Below are 16,194 nucleotides of genomic sequence, written 5' to 3'. Positions count from 1 at the left end.
ACGGGAGAGTGGAGGTCGGGTTCTAAAAAAAGTTGAAAGCAATGTCCTAATTAATTAAAGAAATGACCTATAAGTAACGCAGAGCCAAAACAACCCAAAATGCAAGTATATTGGGCAGTCATGAATATCTTCTCACCATTCATGTTTTGGCTACTTGGTCTTTGGAAACAATGTCCTCCTGAGGTTTTGGGATATTTATAAATATAAACATACATACACCTTTACATGTGTTTTTGTATACATACATTTATGTATACACACACTCACAAAATGTATGTAGGTATATATATACACACACATTTGTGGGTAAAATATTCATCCATTCATTTATTTCCTCCAAAGATACGCAAACCTGACTCGGGAGAAATGTTACCAAAATTAGGTTAAGAAGTGGTGAGAGTTAATTGTTCTAACAACTTTTCACCAAAATACAGTACGTGACTGAGACGTGAGGTCTGCTGATGGTAGTTTCTCGGAGAAGACTGATGAGACCTGTCGAACGAACTCAAAAACAGTCAGGAGGCTTAGGCTGAAAATGAATGATAATGATTTATTCAAGGATCCTAGGGTCTGCACACCAGAAACACAGCTAGGCAGTACCCAGCGTGGTCCGAAGAAGGGAAACAAAAAGTAAGAGTTCTGACAATAAACAGTACGTTCTTGAGAAGAATCAGTCCGGCCTTCTTAGCTTCTGGATTGGTCCAAGATGGCCATCCTTTAGGGGACCTGTGGGCTGGGTACTGGATACCTGAATATTCTTTCTTTAGTCCTGCAGAGAGTAATCAGAGGGTTATCTGGAGGTTTGATATATATAGAAGGTTTGACACAGGACTGGAAAGTTCCAAAGTCTAAGTTCCCGGGCTGGTTAAAACAAGAAGAAGAGCATGTTCTCAAACTTCGACTTACTTGATTTTAGTAATTTAGCAGCTTGAATGTGGTGACTGTATTTCTTCACTCTGTTCCTCAGGCCAAAATGTCAAGGGGCCTTATCAAGCCTGTTAATGTGATGAGAGGATGCAGGTTCTTAGGGAGAGCTGTGCTGGCACCTCCTTGCCTCCACCCATCCAGTCAGGCCTCATGGGTTCTGCCTCTGACTTTCCCGCTCCAGCTGCTACCTGAACTCTGCAGCAGCTGCTGCCTGAGGGCTCATTCCCATGCCCCTGTCTCATCTGACCCCCTCACACCTCATCTCCCATTGTTTTCCTTCCTGTGAGGATTTCTCTCAGACCTCAATTCCAGTCACCCCTGAGCTTCCCACTGGCCGAACTCTTTTCTGTTCTGGGCCTGCACACCATAGATAGTTCAGATTTTGTGGCTGGCATTTCGTGTCTATGAACAGGAGCTGGAAAACGGATGCCAGCATTTATACCCAAAATTGTTTGGGGGCATGGTGTAATTCGAATAAAAGTTGCATTACTGATTTTCAGATGAAGGGCCCCCCTACCCCCACCCCAGGAGCTGGGACGGCCAATCACAGTTCTCCCTTTCCCTGGTCAGCCAGCCCAGGACCACTTGTGATTCCACCTGCCATCCCAAGAGTAAGCACTTGATTCTCTTCTCATCTCAGAGTGGATTCTTCTGAACCAAGATTTAGCACCTTCAGCCTGGACAGGGCGTTCCTTCCAGGTGGGCCTCCTGCTGCTGTGGTGTGGATAGCCCTCTGCCTGGCATGTTACTCCACGGTGACCTCAGTGGCTGTCCCCTGCTGGTGATTGCGGCGGGGCAGCCCATCTTGTTTCTGACCTTTGGTGTCACGTGTCTGTCTCGCAGAGGGACATTAGGCCCAGGAAATGACGTGCTCTTGCCAGAAGCCCAGATCCTATAGTTTTTTATTCACTTCCCACCCTGTCTTACCTCTTAACTATCTCAAGAAAAGAGAGCCCTTCTTTCCGATCCCCAGTGCCACCCAGGAGAACATTGGAGTCTTTCAACAGCCTTGAGGTTGGTCACCCATCCCCCTAATTCACTGTAGCCAGGATGTTTTCTGAAATACAACTCTCATATGGATGCTCCCCTTTGAAAAGTCCTCCAGTGACTTCCCACTGCCCCATGATAAAAGTCCAAACTCCTTAAAGGGGGCCGGCCAGGCCTCCTAGAGCCTGGGCCAGGTGTGCCTGACAGGCACGTGGGCTACCTGTTTTCTCTGCGCCCCAGGAGGGTGGGTCTCCTGTCTTGTTCAGCAGACAGCCTGGTGCGTGGTGACAAATGGTGTTTGGTGTTAGTTGGATACTGTTAGGCGTGTGCTCCGTGTACTGCATATCTGCTTTGCTACTGTAGGCGTGTTGTACTTCTAGGAGTTGGCCCCTAGTTTTCTCATGTTAAGTTATTATAGAGGTTTATGTCTGTTCTTCTACTCTTAGGGGAGGGGCACCTTTTTGGATGGAAGTGGATTTATTTGGCAGAGCGCCCGTGGTCAGAAATGCAACCTCTGTTTGAGTACTATTCCCATGGAGACAGAAGCTTGACCACGGTTTACTGTAGATTATCTAGAATGTTGGTGCTTAGAATTTGTAGCCTGTACTCATCCTACTGTTTAAAGGTGTCATTTGTTATTTTACCACCTTCACTGGTATCACCCCTGCCCCCTCACTTCTTGGAAGAGAAAACCCAAGACACAATTACAGGGCTTGCCCAGGGCCTCCTGACCTATGGTTTTCTCCTATGAAAACCCAAGCCTCTGAGCCCCAGGATCAGGGGTCTTTCTTTCCCCCACACCACAGGTCCTTCTTGCTGAGTTTATGCGTCCTGAACACTGGTGATTCGTGCTGACCTCAGCCTTGCCTGTATGTCCTATGTCACTCCCAAGTTTAGCACAGGAGCCAGACTGGCCCGGTTCAGTCCCTGCCCTGCAGCTTCGTTCCCTGTGACCTTGGTTCCGTCCTTAACTTCTCAGAGCCTCAGTTTTCTCGCCTGTGGAATCATCCTCATAACAGCGGATACTCTGCAGGGTCATTACAAGGGTTAACTGAGAAGCACCTTAAATCCGCAGGCAGACACAGCAGGGACTCTGTAGATGTTAACTGCTTCCTCCCCCTGGGAGTGACTTCTTATTCTGAAATTTGCCACTCAAGAGCTTTGGGACATCAGAGGAGCTATTTGCCCTCTCTGGGCCTCACTTTCCCATTTATAAAATGGGGTTAATATAAGCACCCTACCCTGTAGTGTTGGCCTTGAGGATGACATGAGATAATCCATGTAGACGGCTGTGAACAAGGTCTGGCCAAAATCGATGGACTCAGTCAAGGTTTGCTGCTGCTGTTACTGAAACGTAACCTCAGTGAGGACCCCAGGACCTTATACTGTAGATTATATATTTTCTAGAAAAATATTTTAAGTGATTTTTTTCCCCATTAGTGCATGGTCACTCCAAAAAAAAAATTTTTTAAAGGAATTAAAATGTGTAATTCCACCCAAATGTCGGTATTTGTATGGCTAGCCTAATTTGAGGGATTATATGTCTTTCTAAAAACATACCTAGAATAATAATGCACATACTTCTATAGCTCGGAATCAACAGTAGTTTTTCATTTATGCCTCTGACTTCCGGGGTCATACGTCACTCTGCATGTGAAAGGGCGCACTTAGCCTCCTCTCACTGTGTGTGGTAACAGGATGTGCCTGACTGGTCAATGCTGGAAAACCCACTGGCCCGAGTGTACATTTTTGGGGGGTTCAATTGTTAAAATATAGTCAGGCTTTTTATAATTAGCTTTTTCAAAGGAATCCTTGTGGTGGTAGCTACACAAACCTACATAGATGATAAAATTGTATAGGGCTTTATATTCACATGTGCGTGCACACACACGCACATACAAATGAGTACAAGTAAAACAGAGTAAGAGTCATGGGCGATATCAATGCCAGTACCCTGGTTGTGATAAAATTTTACAAAGTGTCACCACTGGGGGGAACTGGGTAAAGGGTATAAGGGACCCTTGTATCATTTCTTACATCAAACAATTAGCTTTTTAAAAATTAAATTTAGTGGGGTGACATTGGTTAATACAATTATATAGGTTTCAAATGTACAGTTCTATAGTACATCATCTAGTATATATGGCATTGTGTGCTCACCACCCAAAGTCAATTCTCCTTCCGTCACCATATAGTTGACCCCCTTTACCCTCTTCTACCACCTCCCTGCCCCCCTAAAAACATTAGCTTTAAAAAATGTATGTGTAATTTCTGATTAATACAATTCCAAATGAAAAAAAGTGGCTCCGAATCTTGTCCTCTTATGCGAGGGTGACAAAGCGTCAGAGGAGTTCAAATGTAGCCCAGTTTCCTTTTTCTCTCAGGGCAGCAGAGGAGTTGGTCTTTTGAGAGCACGGTGGGTATTAGCAGGGCCTCAGTTACAATACAGGTTTCAGCACAGAGGTCCTTTGTATCTGCTGTGGTCTGTTTCTGGTTGATGAAAGGGGTATGCTGGTGCTTTCCTACAGGCGAGCTGGCTGGAGGACTCCAGTGCCTTTATCTGCTCTGTTTTGCAGAACATGGCAGCTGTACAGCATGCAAACTAATTCCTGTCCACGACGTAGGAATCCTCACTTAAGGATTTCTTGTGACCTCGAGCTGGTGAACTATTTAAAGCAATTTGAGTTGGACTCCATCTCCATCAAATTGAATTCTGGTTTAAACCAACCCTTATAAATCTCCCTTGCCTTTCCCTGACCTGGCAGCTCCGTGGGAGGTGAGGGGAAGGAAAAGTGCTTCAGGCCCTGCATTTCCCTCCATCAGGCAGATGGGCTCCTGCCGTAAAGTGCTGGGTGGGGAGAGCCCTGGGAGAATAGCCCCCTGTCTTGGCTCCAGGGCTCTGTGTCGGTTGGGTTTCAGATTTGGAACCAGATTTCAGGTCACCTTCTTAAGCTAGAAAATCATTCCAACAGATCAGATTTCTCTGAGCTCCTTCACTAGGATGATCTCTACTTGCGTTTAATAAAATATTTAGAGACGTATTGCATTCCACTTGCAGCTAGCCATTAGTAATGCTACTGAATTTGGCTTAGGAATACACTTCAGTTCCCAGATGCCTTGCACGGGCTGTAACTGAATGTGGGTCATTGCCAAAGCCGAACTCCGTCTTTGACTCTTAAAGAAATATTCTCTAGAGTCATAGTTAAGAAGAGATACTAAGAAGTTATTATTTAGCCCCAAGGTGTTAGGTTTCAAAAATGTTTATACTTTTGCCCTACATCCATTTGCATTCACTCCTTCCTCCAAAGAATAAGACCCGTGCTACCTTCTTGGTGTTCGTTGAATTGCAAATCAATTCCTTGCCATTGATTTAAAATAAAACAACCCTGAGATTTTTCAGCAGACTCAAGTCTTCCTGCATTACACACGCTTTTTCTCCAGTGGAAGGAAGAACAAAGACACACAGTCTGAAAATGGCAGGCGTGCAGCCTCTCATGAGCACAGGAAATTATATATGTAATGAAATATCGTTCATGTGTGTATGTGTATAGCAGTAATAGTAAGTAGCCTTGTTGGTGTGGATCAAACAAAAACAATCTACCACCCTAGTTTTCGTGGAAACTGGTTGCACAGTCTTAGCATTTAGGCCATTTGGGGGAGTGGGCGGGGTGCTGTGCCATTATGAAATTATTGGCTAAGACTGTTGCTTAATAATTATTCTAATAGCGGCTTTCTGCAGGATCCCACCCTGTCCACATGGTTGGGTCTCTGGTGAGATCCTGTAGGTCTCTCCAATAATTGGTATCTGCACTGCTGACCCATTTCAGTTGGCTGAACTTATGAGGCCAGACCCCTTTCCACTCCAGCGCCTTACTCCCAGCACCACCTCTAAGTATGTCACACTGAACGGCAAAGCTTTGCGGGGATTAGCAGTCATTCCAATCCCTTCATCCCCCTCAAAGCTTGGGATTTTTCCCTGGAACTGGAAAATGAAACCAGGTGGTGCTGAGTCCAGCGTGGGTTGAGCTCAGCAGAAACAACCACCCTTGTGCTGCTTTCATCGAGGGGTCATTTGTTTGGTAGGTTTGTGGTTTCATCAGTGGTTTCATGGTCACTTTTATTTCTTGCAGTTTTATGTGCTGAAAGAGTTGGCCAGATGACTAAGACATATAATGACATTGATGCTGTCACTCGCCTTCTTGAGGAGGTAAGTGTTTTGGGGGAGGGCCAAGAGTCGCTTATGATCGGCCGATTATAAAGTATATTGATTGAAGCATGCGTTATTGTCTATCTCGGTGAAGAATCTCAGAAATTGGGCCTTCTTGGGGTACAATTCAGTGGCTTTACTTTTTGAACGGGTAGCTATGTTGGTTGTTGTAGCTGTACCTTTGTACAAGGTATTAATGACAAAATCGGATAGCATTGAAATACTTGATAGAACACCCAGTGTTAACATTTTTTTAAAAAACTTAAAAATCTTTAAAAATCTTGTTAGGATATATTTTAAGTGTATCCAGAAAATATCAGAAAAATATGTCATCACCCATATTTGTAATGTTTTGGGTTTTGGAGGGTTTTTTTGCTTGTTTACATACATCAGGTTAAGGGAATATTATTATGCAGTGTCAGCATGGAAATAACCAAGCATGGCAAGAAAAACTTAGGAAACTTGCTTAGGATTAGATGAGCTGCTGGTATTTTAGACACCATGGTTTTGTTGAGTTCTTCTCAGCAGCCTGTTGGCAATCGAGAATCACGGAGGTATGAAGGTCTGTAGAAACCGAGGAGTATAATATGCATATCCCCATGCCTAGAACAGGCCAGAACATGGTGCGTTCTTAGTAAGTATTTATTGAATAAGTGCCCATCTTTAAACATTGTCTCCCCCAAATCAGGCCTTAAAAGCACAGGTGCTAACTTTTAGACCCTTGTTTCTGCTCTAGAATCGAGAACGATTCATTAGCCTTTCTCCAGGAAAACAATAGAGGGATGAGGGAGACACAGAAATCATTGTCATGTCAGCCAGTGGTAGGACAAGGTTGAAACACAGGACCAAGCAGGAGTGGTGGGACCCAGCGTTTTTTTGGGGGTATCTTTTTACCCCATTACTTATGTCTCTTTCTTCCCCTGTGTTTTTCCCTTCTGCACATCAAGCATTCTCACACCTGTTCTGAGGGCTGGAGCCTTCCAATTGCCTCTGAGTTCCTGAGGGCTCACCTGCCCTGCAACCCACTCCCCTCTCTCTCCTGATGGCCACCCACTGACAGACCCAGTTGGGTTGAGTGGGGGCAGGAGCTGGGTCCCGCTTGGTCACCTGCATATCATAGAAGTTATAAACTCCTCAGCCCCAAATAAGTGATACGAGGTTTTTTGGCTGTGACAGGACTGTTGGTGAGGCATTTGAGGGCACAGGCCTCTGGTGGCGCTGTAGGTGCCACCATCTTAGCAGCGGCGTTAGCCATGTAGGAGGCTGGCTTGGTTGGTACCACCACCGACTTTTGAAAATGCTTTATTACGGACCCCTTCCCACTGTGTCCATTACCCCCAAGAAAGCCACTGCTCTCCAGATCTTGCAATGTTTCCAGCATCCACTCCTCACCCGATTCCCAGTTAGTCCTCAAGTCTTCTGGGGGGTCCTATTTCTATACCTTTCTTTTTACTTCAAGGCCACCACTCCAGCTCCTGAATCCTCAGCAGTGAGAGTTTAGTTTCTCTCCGCTCAAATTTTCTGCAGCTGACCCTGTTCCAAGCCCCCTGAAATCCCCTTGCCCTTTTCCTGACACCTAGAACTCCTCAAGGTGGCAGGCAGAGGCACACACACTTGGTCACATTCCCCAACCTCCTCTTACTCAGCACGGGGGACCTGCCACTGGCTCTCCCATTCTTCACCTTGTGTACCATTTGGTCACCTCTATCTTTTCCTGGCTTTGAGTGTTGCGCGGCAGGGCTCATGGGGACCTTTGAAGGTGTCACTGTCACCACAGCCCCAGGTGGTGCCCCCACCAAGCCCAGAGCACAGGAGTCATTCATTCATCCAACTAGATTGGTTAGAAACCAAGGTGGGGGATGATTTCCTGTGGGGTGATTTCCTTGTTCCTTTTAATCTTGGAAATGATGCGCCTTTGATAATTTTCTGCCTCTGTTGTCATCCTTATTAATAGTAAGGCTGAAATTTTACTGAGAGCTATGTGTTGTCCATGTGTCATCTCATTAATTCGACAGTAGCTCTCAGAAATAGCTGCCACTGTTTCCCCGTTCTACAGTGAAGGGACCTGAGTCTGAGAGGACCGAAGATGCCCAAGATGGCATGGCTGCTTGCCAAGCTAGTCCCCTAATTGCAGCGCATGTGACTATTCCTTTTGACTGTCGTGCTTACTGCCCTGTATATTTAGTTTTGGAGAGTATGGTTAGTTGATTGTCAGTGGGACATTTTTACTTTAAAAACGTGAACCAGTAATATTGTTTATGGGGTGCTGCCTTCAGGAGTGTCCACTACGCGCATGCGTGGCTCCTGCTGAGTTTGAGCTGGCCGCCCTGGTTCTGCCTGCCTCCGATCGCTTCCAAAGCAGCCTAGGACTTCTAGCCCTTTCTGCAGATGCTGGTTAAAAATACTTCACTTCCCACCAGCTAATTTCCTCAACGAATGTCACTGTACAAAGAGAATGCTATTGTCTTTTTTAAAAATTGAGTTACTAAAAAGAGTACCGATGGGGTAATTTTTCAGGTGGCTCTGTTGCGCCTTGTTTTCTTTTTAGTGGCTCCTCATGGCAGTGGTCGGCGTGTATCTGTGTGTTTTACATGTGCCATTCTTCTCCTTGTCCTGATAAGAATCGCAGCTGAGTCACTGCCTTTCTTTGGAAAGAGGCGGGTTTCCTGGTTAACATCTAACTGCCCCAGTCATGTGACAGGGCTATGCTTTTCTTGGCTTTGGTTCCGTTTCCTCCCATCATGATCCTTTGCTTTGCTTTGCATGCCTGCCACACGCAGGTGGGATGCTGGGGGGATTTGCATAGGAAGCCAAAGCACAGCCCATGGCCAGCGTGGAGTTAGCGTCTGAGTTTATGGGGAAGAGGATACAGCAGCTTGCCCAGGCTTGCTGCTGTCAGAAGTTACCTTCGGGCAGAGCTTGCCTCTTCCCCAGTTACGGAGAGGGTTATTCTGAGGGCCCCTTAGTCACACTTTTTATCCTGAAACTGGTGAATGAGATGAGTCAGCTGCTACGTGTGGGAGGCAGGCAGCTCTCCAGCTCTAGGGGTTGTGTCAGCAGCACAAGTGTTCATTGGTAAAAGGACCTGAGACACAAGTCACAGTCTTTTTAAACAGAGCATGTCGGCAAAGAGGAAGTGAGCAGAGTTAGAATTGAATAGTTCCACCTAACCACATTTCCCCGAGGAATAAAAGAGCCAGTTCTCTTAATAGTTTGTTTCCAAGGCCCTAAATTATTTATTTGTAGTCTTTTATTCTCACTGTAGTTTAATCCAGTGGTCATTTCCTAGCTGTTTTCCTGGTTTTAGAAGTAAACGTTTATCAGATGCTGGCTGGTGGTAAGAAATGGGAGTTTGTCCATTCTTGTAGTTCTTTCAGAGAAACCCAACCTGCCAGTCACATAGTAAAGAAACAACAGAGACACTGTGATCCATTTTTTGTTTAGTTTTTTCATTTCATCCATAAATACTTTTACTCTAAGGTCTTGCTTCCTCCTCACCACCCCCAGCAGAGAGTTGTTTTTATGTTACTGTAAAGATTAGATTTTCGGTGTAGACAAGGTGAGAGCTCCCTTGTCAGTGGGGCAGAGGAGGTGAGGTTTGGAGTGTAATGGGGAGAGGCCAGAGGGTGGCTTGTTGAGTGTGCCCATTCCACTGGTTTCATTTCCCCTTCCTGTCTCCTGTTCCTCTTGGGTTCTGGCCTCTGTGTGCAGGGGGCCACCTTCAGCATTCTCCACGTGCCCCAGCAGTGCCTTTCCCAGCTGGTCCTCATTGTTATAATTTTTGCTTGACTTGTTTGCAGGGGAACCTGCACATGAAATGTGGCAAAGGCATAGCAAACGACTGCCTGTTGGAACTCAGCAGCTTGGATGTATGGGGAACAAACTTTTCCTCTACCCTCAAGTTTCTTCTGGCCGCTCTACTAATCAGACCAGACATGAGACAGATTAGCCAGAGAAAATTACCAAATTTAATAATACATATATACGTAGGGGAACACCACATCAATGAGAGACTCAGAGACCCCACATGCATGAGAGGTTCAGAGAGAGAAATGAAACGTAGATGTGTAAGACATTCTGAGCTAGGGGTGTGGAAAGGTGCCCTGGGAGCTGCAAAGGGTCATTGAAGGACGGTAAGAGCAGATGCTTAGTAAATAGAAATTTGTCCTGCCCTGTGGACAGGTCAAAGGAGGTTATCTCTGATAATCGCTTATTATGGGCAAGGCCCCTAATTCAAGTTCTTCTAGGTAAATTAAGGGAGAGGCAGAAGTTTCTCTTGAGCCCTCCACTAACACTAACTTTGCCTTTAGCTCAAAACAACCTGTGTAGCACAGAAGCACATCTTGGGGTGACTCATTCTGAACCCCCATAGTTGCATGACGGCAACGTGGAACAGTGAGCCAGCAAACCGGCGGGCACTGAGCCCCTGCTGGGTACCCAGTTTGAGAACTTGTTCTAGCAGAGAAATTTAGTAGACTTGCGTGAGCTTGGTGGAGACCACAATTCCAAATGGAAGTGGACATTGGTATTGCAGTTTTAACTGAGTGTTAGCCCGCTGAAACCACTTGGACTAGATGCTGAGTGTGAGTCAGTCTCTAGAGAGATAGGTGTGCCAGTTCCTCCAGGTACCAAATAAGCACAAAATGTGGGAATGAGCTGATGGTATTTTATGGCATACTTGATGTGACACCCGGCTGGCCTCTGGGACAGTGGTGACTGCAGATTTTAGGACTGTCGAAAACCTAGGGGAGAGAGACCATCATCTGTGAATGACAAAGCCAAATCCCTGACAAATCCAGAGTCTTCCCAAACTGTACTTTGACCTCCAGTAATTCAGTGAAACATCTGTGATAAGCAAAGGGAGGGTGAGCTGCTATCGCAGGGAATATTTCGGTGTGTGTGTATGAAGTTATTATAGAAATAAAAGCTGCCAACGTGTGTGGGGTTTTTTTGTTTGGTTGGTTGATTTTTTGTTTTTGTTTTTGTTTTTTTATCCTACAAGTCAATGAATCATAAAGCTAGAAGATTTTTTTCAAGGGTATGTCAGCTCGTCTGCCCCTCCACCCTACTCCATCTAATAGATGAAGGAACCAGGTCCAGAGATGTTAAATCAGAACCCAAACTCTCACAGTTTCAGAGTGGGACGATGGTTCGCCTGGAGAACTTAAACTTTGGACCAGTACTCGCTGTAAGAGGCTTATCTTAGACTGTGACTCAGTTATTCACATAAGTAAATGTATGACAAACGAAAAGTTTACATGTAAAATAGTACCCTTGTCACGTGGAATGAATGCACTTCGGTATTTCAGTTCTGTGCTGTAGAATTTCATTTAAAACAAAATGTCAGTTGCCGTTACTAAAGTGATTCTCAGCCTCCTAACGGGTTGTAACCTGCCTTTGGAAGAAACTAATCTAGTGTACGGGATTCTTGTTAAGTGGAAGCCATTGACCCAATGCCTCATAGTTAGTTAATGGTAGTTCGTCAGAAGCTAGGACTCATCCCAGCTTTTTTTTTTCTCTTTGCTTATAACTATGTGACCTTAAAGACAAAAGGCCTTTCAAAATGAGAGGCAACAAGCATTTATTTGAGATTTAAAAAAAAGAATGGCTATTTGGGAAGCATTCATTCAGACAAAAGCCCAAATAATGTTCCAATTAGGAGACAAAGGCAACGGGTATTTATGAAAAAGAGAAGGGGAACAATTACAATAGAAGGAAGGCATTTCTACCGGTGCAGAACAACTAACACAGTGATGTTTATTCCAAAAAATGTTTTTTATTTTCAGCCCGATAGTCTTCAGCCTGGTAGTCATAATATCTGCTTTCTTGTTATCCTTGCACACTTTTCTTTGGGGTACAAGGTTGCTTTAGGCTCAGCCCAAAAGTTATTTTGCCCTGTTTTAATATTCCAAAGGTTTGAGGCATAAGCCGTGTAAGGCAGTTCCTTTGACATGGCAGCTCGGCTCCATTTTAAAGTGGCTCCATTTATATTATTTTTCTGAACAGCTACATGTTCCCATTTGTCGGCTTCTTACACCAGGTGAACAGAATAATTAGCATAGGCGCCTAAAATAATTTCGTTTTCCAGAGTTCTCCTCCCCTTGCCCAACCCCCACCTGAAAGTGATGAACAACTGTGACAGCGGCTGCCCCACATCTCCATGGTCAGGGGACGTCTTGGCTCCCATCAAGGCAGCTGTACCTTTCTACAGCACTGCAGATTTTCCTCTGTGTACTGCTCTGCTCTAAGTGATGTCATCAGCTGAACAGAAAATTCTGTGTCTTGAACACATCTTTGTCTCTGAAGTGGGGCCCCTGTATGCGTTCTCTCTCCATTTTGAAAGTATTTGTTTTAAATAAAGGAGAAGGCGCCTCCCATTAAGTAAAAGAAGCCTGTTCTGTATTGTATTTCAGAGTAACTTGAAACCTTTTTTGTGTGTCAGAGGAGGCAGATATAAGGAACTCGGTGAATTCCAGCTTAACGTGTGCTAACGAGACTGCAGGCACTCTAGAGTCCCTGTGTGAGCTCTTGGCTGTGTCCTAAGAGCACTTTGAACGTCTGGATTCATTGACTCATCCAGCAAATAGTCACCAAGTGTTTCCATGTGCTGGGCTCTGGCGATACAATACCCAGCCCTCAGGTCTCTGTGGAGACAGGTGATCTAATGACTATACAAATACCAAAACCAGTTGCAGAGAAATGTTTTTGGAAGCAGGTTTTTCCTGGTGGAACACAGACTAAGTTTTACTCGATTTTTAAGGCTCCCTATTGTTGCTTGACATTCGGTTAATGCCTGCACACACGTGGGCAAAGCGTCCCCCTCTTTGAATGGGTATCAAATGCTGGTAAATTAGTAATCCCTTTGTTATTTCTAAATGCCCTTGTTTTCCTCCATTGACCCGGAGCGCTGTGGGCTCCTTCAGGAAGCCCGGGTGTGTTGAATCTCTGCTCTCGCTTCTGCCTTTCTTAGAAAGAGCGGGATTTAGAATTGGCTGCTCGGATTGGCCAGTCGTTGTTGAAGAAGAACAAGACCCTCACCGAGAGGAACGAGCTGCTGGAGGAGCAAGTGGAACACATCAGGGAGGAGGTGAGCAGCCGGTGCAAAGGCTGGGGCACCACAGGCATGGTCAAAGAAGCTGATGTCACAGTGTCCCATTCGGAGAGGGCACCCCAAGGGCACGCCCAAGCCCTGAGCCCGGAGCTGCCTGTTCCGGAGTGGCCCGGACACAGAATGCTGCCTGCCTGGAGCTCCTTCTGTTCACTCCTTCTGCCAGTGTAGGCGGGATCGCCAACGGTGGGAAAAGCTCACACTTAGTAGGCCCACAGTGTCGTGTCCCATGGCAGGCCTGGGTGTGTTGGACCAACCACAGTCCCTGTCCTTCAAGAGTCCAGATCACGTGGGCTGAGAAAAATAACTGAGCACTTGGCAAAAGCGCAGGCAGGCTGATACAACCTGAGTCCGGTGGGCAGCGTGAGCTAGCCACTCACATTCATCATTCCGGTATAATTTTGTGTTTGTAAAACCAAAAAATAGCCTTGTTGTTTTCATGAGAGAAACCCCATTATTTTCATGACATGAATCTTGGGTATTAGATATGTGTGGTGAGAGGAGGGGCTGAAAGTTGAAGGCTTATCTTAAGGGGCTGAGATTTTGGAGGAGCAACACTGGTTTTCTGGAAGGGCTGGGGTGTGGGCAGCAGGAGAAAGGCTCTGGGGAGTCCCACGGGGCTGCTAGAACAAGGCTGGTGGGCTTGGAACCAGGCCCCACTCTGTGACTTCTTTCCATCATCCTGTTCTTTTAGCAGTGAAATATAAGTGTGAGGACTTTCATTGAATTTCTTTCTTCTCATTTCTTCTGCCTTATTTTCTATCAGAAGCTTTCTTAGTGGGAGGGGGTTGCCCTTATTCATGTCCCTAAGCTGTCTTCAAATTTTTTCCTCCTTAAAGCTATCCCCATCTGGGTGTAACAATAGTTTTAATACAATGAAATAGAGTTGCCACTATACACCGGTATGAAAAGTTTTAATCCCGGGTTTTCTTTAAAAGATGATAAGGTGCTGTATGCTTATGTGCTTCTAGAAATAAAGTTAACCCCTGCCACCCTCCTGCCCCCGCACCTCCCTGCATCATGACCTGAACCCCACTTCTCTCAGGTACTAAAGCATGCCAGGTCAGCCCGGCCCCCTTCTCAGCCCCTTTTGTGCAGATGGACATGCCACCCAAGAAGCAGTAAACGGTCACCCATCACCTCTCATGCTGTGTCTCCTCGATACTGCATTGCTTGGGGTTTCCTCACCCCACACAAAGACCATCCTACTTTTTGGGAGTGGAAATGCCTTTTTTCCCCCACTTTGGAAAAGCTTTGAATTTGAAAACTATAATATGTCCCCCTTTGGCACCTCATTAAATTGTCAGTCTCGGTGTTGAAGCTACAGCCTACGTGCACATCAAACTGCCTCCTCTGTGGATGTCATAATATACTCACTGTTGTGTAGGAAAGGTGGGATACACCGCAGACCCTAAATGAAATTAGAAACAAGAAAGAATTCAAACAGAATTGCAATTCTCGCTTACAGCACTGGTTCCCTGTCCATCTGCACTGAATGGCAGAGGGGCAGGGGAAACATTTTATGGCCTAGGTTTGTTTATTTTAAACCTTCCGTATAAATCAGCGTGATTTGCAGAACTGTCCTAACAGAGCAGTGTCGGTAGGGCCAGTTCCCGATAATTGCCTCTTCTTGCTGTATCTGAAATTACTATCTCGCGACCATTGATTACAGAGCACATTACAGTGCCACCAAGCTTGGCCAAGAGACCTGCGAGGGTGAAGTAGTCACAGGGTGGGGCTGTGAGTTTTTCCAAGCACGACAAGCTGTATAGTAGCTGCCCACCCAGAGCCGGCATCTCCAAGGCCCTGGTCCCTGGTGGGATTTTCTTTCAGCAAAAGCTAATGGCCTTGGCTTGCATTTGGTAACATGATCCGTTTCTCGGACCATTTGACCAGCTGGTCATCTGACTACTTGCAAAGCCCATATGCTGTCTTGTGCCCCCCCCCAACATCATTCTAGAACCTTCTAGTCCCCTCCCACCTTTTCTCTGTGCCAAAGTAAAAATTATAAACTTAGGCAGAGGGAATTCTGCCCCAAAAGTAATTCATTGTATTTTTCTTAAGTGGGATCAAACTCAGCCCTTTGTTTTCTTTGCATAGCACAAAATCAATTATATGCCTTCACTTTTAATGAGGAATTTTTTTAAATGGTGTCCCCAAGCAGTCAGTGAGCGCTCTTGGGGACGTCGTCACGTTTGGGAAGTGAACGCCGGCCTCCCGGGCTCTGGTTTTCGCAGGTGTCTCAACTCCGGCACGAGCTGTCCATGAAGGATGAGCTGCTTCAGTTCTACACCAGCGCCGCCGAGGAGAGCGAGCCCGAGTCTGCGTGCTCAACCCCGTAAGTCTCCAGTACCGGCCGCACAGGCTGGCTGCCGTCCCTAGCCTTGGAGTGGCCTGGGCAGGGTCGCCGTCTCCAGCAAGCAAGGCCGGTCCGCTGCTCTCAGCCTCTTCCAGACCAGGCATCACCCAGTGCCTCACACAGATTGATTTAACCCTTTTAGTGGGACATAGAACGCCAGGTTTTTTTAGTTTTCCTCTTACTGGGTCTCCTTGCTCATTTGTCAGGTTGGATTGATTTGGCCTGGCATGTTCATGGGTCATAGGGTGGACTCTGCTCTTGGGGGAGATACAGGATTCTGAGCCAGGGGTTCTGTGGCGGGGCCATGACAGAAGGTGTCGGGGCTTTGCTGAGAGTCCGCAGAGCCTCCTGTTAGGGGCATGAACTCTAGAGCCCAATGTTCTGAGTTCAGTTTTCGGCTCTGGGGCTTACTAGCTGGGTGCTCTTGGCCAACTTACTTAACCTCTCTGTGCTTGTTTCTTTGTTTGTAAAATTGGGGTGATCGTAGTACTCAGTTCATAGGGTTATGGGCATTAATACACGTAGAGTACTTAAGACAGTTCTTGGCACAGAGAAGCCCATTGTAAGTATTAAATGAGCTCCCAGGCAGCCCAGAATTGTGTAGGC

At 46.0% G+C, this 16,194-nt stretch overlaps 1 protein-coding gene across 12 annotated transcripts in view; it reads left to right on the top strand.

Annotated features, from left to right (window-relative positions):
• TRAK1 (trafficking kinesin protein 1) overlaps positions 1–16,194 on the top strand; it is a 168,127-nt gene that overhangs the window by 119,535 nt on the left and 32,398 nt on the right. For all 12 annotated transcript variants that reach the window (XM_074312568.1, XM_074312572.1, XM_019727550.2 and 9 more), the window contains 3 exons: positions 6,045–6,121; positions 13,092–13,208; positions 15,467–15,567. In XM_074312568.1, the coding sequence (XP_074168669.1) occupies positions 6,071–6,121; positions 13,092–13,208; positions 15,467–15,567 (269 nt within the window). In that variant the 5' untranslated portion in view covers positions 6,045–6,070. The remainder of the gene's footprint in view (positions 1–6,044; positions 6,122–13,091; positions 13,209–15,466; positions 15,568–16,194) is intronic.

This window comes from Rhinolophus sinicus, linkage group LG10 (assembly GCF_036562045.2).
Source record: "Rhinolophus sinicus isolate RSC01 linkage group LG10, ASM3656204v1, whole genome shotgun sequence".
In the NCBI taxonomy this organism is placed as follows: domain Eukaryota; kingdom Metazoa; phylum Chordata; class Mammalia; order Chiroptera; family Rhinolophidae; genus Rhinolophus; species Rhinolophus sinicus.
The sequence above is the reverse complement of the archived record's forward strand: the minus strand, read 5'-3'. Positions and strand labels throughout refer to the sequence as shown.